A 5022-nucleotide genomic window follows, 5' to 3' on the forward strand; every position below is an offset into this window, starting at 1 on the left:
TCTTTGTCCTTTGGATTGTCTGAACTTTGCCAGTTTATTCCTTGTTGACATTCACAGATCTAACAGTTTATTCCTTGTTTGAGCTTTATCTTTGTCCAAGGATTTTTATTTGCCTATCTAAATTTTTTTCAAATGACTTAATATTTTATTTTTGGTGAGGCCTTTTACTTTCTTTTCCACCTTTTATTTTTTATTTTTAACAAATTTAATATTGAAGGCATTATTTTATTTTTGTTTAGGCCTTTTAATTTCTTTCTTTTTAACTTTTTTTTTTAACAAATTTATATAAAAGGTATTTATTTGGAGCCTTTTATTATATACTAGGCCTTATTGCAGCGGCAAATTGCATAGCCCTTGACGCTAGTTAGCATCCGCTATGCACAACTGCACAAGCCCCATATTTGAACCTTTTTTAGTGCAGATTGCCTTGGGACAACTTGAATTCAGATTTTAAGAATTTAACTTTGCAGAAAGAAAAAATAAGTCAACCTTGGTGTATTTTTTTTATTCAACATAAGACCTAAAGCTGGACTTTTTGGATTGTCAATATCATGGTGCAATTTGAAGTGATAATTTGAACTGAAGGTAAATTCCTTCTTCTCAGTTCTCACCAACATAGAGATGAGGATTCGGATCCTCTTTAATTCATTATCCAGTTCATAGACATGTCCTTCCAATAAAAAAAAAAAAAAAAATGATAATAATAATAATTAATACTTAAAAAATAAATAATACTAAAATAATAATAATAATAAAAAAAAGGATGGGTGGCCAGACTAAAAAAATAATAATAATGGGTTAGCCCTTGGAGGTGATGGGGTGGCCAGCCACTCCTTATTTGTAGCTCTATGATTTCTAAAAAAAAATTATAGCCATAAACTGAATATTTTTTAGTCTATTTTGTGCTCGAGAGAATCCTACTTTCAAAGATGAAGAATCATCATAGAGCTTTAACCCAACACACTAAATGCAACCAAAAAAAAACAAAAAAGAGAAAAATCCTCTGACATTTAATGCTCTGGCAAGAAACAAGAATGCAGCTGAACAGTAGAGAAAAATGTCCTCTATCCACCATTTTTTTTATAGACTGCAAATTTTTACAACACGACATACTCCTCAGAAATATGCAAAGGAAACATCAACAGACCACACAAAAAAATGACTATTGACAGATTCTCAGAGGCCAACTCAACCAAAGGGAGCAAATTTCCATTGTAACACAGACTATTATTACGACAGCATCAATTTCATTTTCTTCAAAAAAGTGCTTACAAGAGTCTGTTGTTAACAGACAAACAATCAGTTAAAGATTCCCTTCATCCTCAATTTACATGGCACATTCCCTCTCCTTCACCTCCTAGTTACAAATTTACTTGCATACAGAAAAGAATCTAGTCATCTTTAACTGGCAATGCAGATTGTTAGATTGGTAAAAACTGTAATCATCAACAACCATGATTCTTCTACAGCAAATAGAAAGACACTGGTAAAATGTCGCAGAGACTATTGACCTACTTCAACAAGTATGACAAATTATTCTCCAACATATCTAGGTAGACTGAACTGGACTTTTTAAGCAAGTTCCATGAATAAGAGAATTATATGTGACCCGATTTGGCGTCACCCCCCTTCTTATCATGTCATCACGTAATTCAAATGCCTTGGTGAGTTCTCCAGTAACGCAGCAACCATAAATCATAAAATTATATGCTAATGTATCAGGCTTTAGACCCTTATTTAGCATGGTGTTCCACAACTTAATAGCTTCCTGTAAATTACCGCTTCTACAGTGCTCATAGATAAAAGTCGAATAGGTAATACAATCTGGAAAGATACCGTTGTCAGTCATTCCAACAAGGAGCTTGGTGGCTTCCTGAATCTTACCCAATTTGCAGAAACCCCGGATAAGTATATTATACGTCACAGTGTTTGCTAGAAACCCTTTAAGCATTGTATCGTGCAGCTGTACAGCTTCCTCCATATTTCCATCCTTTGTAAGGTAGTCAAGGAAACAACCATATGTGATTTGATTGGGAAGGTCATTGCCAACTAGCATTTCTTTTAAAAGAAGCTCAGCTTTATCCATATTTCCTGCCTTACATAAGCCATTTATCAAGGCAGTATATGTCACCACATTAGGAATGCATCCCTCAGAAGCCATCATATCCCATATCCCAAACGCCTTCTTAAGATTTCCTGCTTTGCTGTATGCATCTATCATACTAGTATATATAACTTCATCGGGCTTCAGTTCTTGATCGTGAATCTCCTTCAAGAGACCAAATAATGTTCTCGTATCATGCTGCTTTAGAGTTCCACAAATGAGTACCGTATAACACACAAGATCCATGTCTACTCCTCTTTCAACCATCTGACGACAAGCACTCAATGCATCCTTCATTTTCCCCTCCTTGCAGTAACCATGTACAAGTGCACTATAACACATCACATTTAACTTACGATGCTCTTTGTGAAGGTCGTCTATCAATTCTTTGGCTTCAGAAACTCTACCCAAAGAACAAAGACCACTAATTAAAGGCCTATATGTATACGTGTCTGGTTCAAGACCCTTCTCAACCATTTCATCGAGCAATTCAAAGGCTCTGACTGTGTTACCATTCATACAGTGACCCTCTATCATAACATTATAGGTCACCTCATTTGGCAGAATGTTTCGCTCAACCATTTCATCAAACAATTTACTTGCTTCACCCATCATTTTAGCACTACAGAGACCAGAAATAAGTGCAGTAAAGGTGTAAGTATTCGGCACAATGCCCTTCCCAGTCATCTCATGATATAGCCTAAATGCCTTGTGCAGTTCTCCTTCTCTGCAGTATCCACTTATCAATGATGTACAGGTTGCAACCGTTGGCACTAATCCTTTATCAATCATCTGATTAAAGAGAAACTCTGCTTCACTCAATTTCCCAAACTTGCATTGCCCATTTATCAAAGAATTGTAGGGATACACAGTAGCTATTATCCCTGCTTCTGACATTTTACCAAAATAACAATATGCAATACCTAAATTCCCTCTTCTGCAAAATGAATCAATCAAAATAGAGTAAGTGATATCATTTGGAAACAAACCCTTCTTGCCCATGTTATTAAAAAGTAACTCTGCTTCGTCCAATTTCCCTTCTTTGCACAAAGAATTGATCAATGCATTGTAAACAAACAAGCTAGGCAACACCCCCACTCTCTCCACCCTATTTACTACATTATAAGCCTCTTCAATTCTATCGCTCCTCCTCAATCCTTCCACAACTCCAGAAACAGCAGCTTCACTTGGAGCAAACCCCAACTCAATCATTTCATCAATCAACTCCATCCCGGCCATGAATTCTTGCACTTTGCACAAACCAAGTACTAATGTACAATATGTAACCACATCCGATTTCAATCCCTTTCTGCTTAATGAATTCTTAATCTCAACAGCCTCCCAAGCCTTTCGGCTTTTGCAGAGCCCATGAATCAACACATTATACATCACAACACTCGTATCACATCCATTCAACTCCGCCCGCCGAATCATTTCCTCAGCTCTAAGAAAATCTTTCAATTCACACAAACTCCGAACCACCACGGTGTACATATAAACATCGGGCCTAAGACCCGCATTCACAAACCCATCAAACAATTGTAAAACTACATCAAATTGCCTAATTCTCACTAGCCCGTTCAAAAGGGCACTCCAAGTTCTAACTTCAGGCAACAGCTTATTCTCTTTCATGAGCTTCACAACCAATACACCATCGAAGAATCTTTTATTTTGCACATAATTCTGAATTAACAAATCAAAACCCAAACTCGAAGCAAAATTAAATTTCTTATAAGAAATCAAAAAATGTTCAAAAACCTCTTTTGGGTCTAACCCACGAAGAAAAAGCGTTTGCATAAGCGAAGACGCCGGCCAAAAGAGATTGGACTGGACCAGACCGTGGATCAGAATGCAAAACGACGTCGGCGAGTGGTTGAACTTCTGGTGCAAACCCAAGAAATTGAAGAACCTGAGGGCCAACCTGGAGTCGTCCAGGGTTTGGATCAGGACCTTCTCGACGTGGTCGGGCCTCAACGTGCTCGAAATGTAGGTGTTGTTGAGCGCGACTTTCCAGCTCTGGTTTCCTCGCACGATGTCTCCGAGGATCGACACGAAGTGCGAGTCGTTTTCGTCATTATCTTGGGAGGTGAATTTGGAGGTACAGAGGCTTCTTGGTTTTGGATAGATGGTGGAATTTGTGAGGGGTCGATGAGGACGAGTGAGCTTCATTTTCAATTCTGGGTTTGGAATGAGAGGGCTTTCACGTTTGAGGCATTTGAGGTTGCAGAGGTTGGAGCTACACGAGGAGAGTGAGTATCCACATCCGCCGCTTTAAAAGCTTCTCAGTTCAAATATACCTAATTATGAGTGTTAGATTTACGCTGTTATAAGGAACATGCCACTACGGACTTAAGTTAGGATTCTCATACTGTTATAGGTTTGCTTTGCATTATCATTACTTGCTTCATGTCTTTAATTTCAAGAAATATATTTGTCCAAGTAGTGTTAATAGTTTCTCAAATTTATTTTACCTTCTTATGCATTAATTTTGATAATGCTTAAGGGGCGATTCCTCATTTAACTACAAGTTAGTTTATTTGAGGAGATTGCCAGTAACCATGCCATGCTGGCCAATGCTAGTTTTGGGTCGTTACAATTGAGGTACTAATGGTTTGTCTGGATTGAATTTTTAAAAAATAACCCGAACCGGTTGGTCCTTAGACTTAGTGTCTATGAAGCCCTTTTCTCATTGTTCTTTTTCTGCTTAATATTCATGGTTTATTTGAAAAATTGTCAAGATTTAAGTTTTAATGGGTTTTCTTATCCCAAATGGTTTTATCCATCATATAACGCCGTGGCTTTAATCCGCTGCATTCGTTAGTGCCTTCCACTTTTTTGGTATCGTTCGAGTTCATTGGGGTGCTAGTGATTTGTTTCAATTGGGTTTTTCACTTTAACTTGTATTTGTATTCTGTTTT

General features: G+C 37.4%; 1 protein-coding gene across 1 annotated transcript; it reads right to left on the minus strand.

Annotated features, from left to right (window-relative positions):
- Positions 1–1177: 1177 nt before the first annotated feature.
- On the minus strand, positions 1178–4380 carry LOC132163460 (putative pentatricopeptide repeat-containing protein At5g59900). The gene has a single exon (XM_059573759.1). The coding sequence runs from the start codon at positions 4271–4273 to the stop codon at positions 1550–1552; it is 2724 nt and encodes a 907-aa protein (XP_059429742.1). The 5' UTR covers positions 4274–4380; the 3' UTR covers positions 1178–1549.
- Between the last annotated feature and the right edge of the window lie 642 nt (positions 4381–5022).

Source organism: Corylus avellana, chromosome ca10 (genome assembly GCF_901000735.1).
Source record: "Corylus avellana chromosome ca10, CavTom2PMs-1.0".
Classification (NCBI taxonomy): Eukaryota; Viridiplantae; Streptophyta; class Magnoliopsida; order Fagales; family Betulaceae; genus Corylus; species Corylus avellana.

Coding starts and splice junctions, on each gene's coding strand:
- LOC132163460 (XM_059573759.1), bottom strand. CDS start 4,273: ATGAAGCTCACTCGTCCTCATCGACCCCTCACAAATTCCACCATCTAT.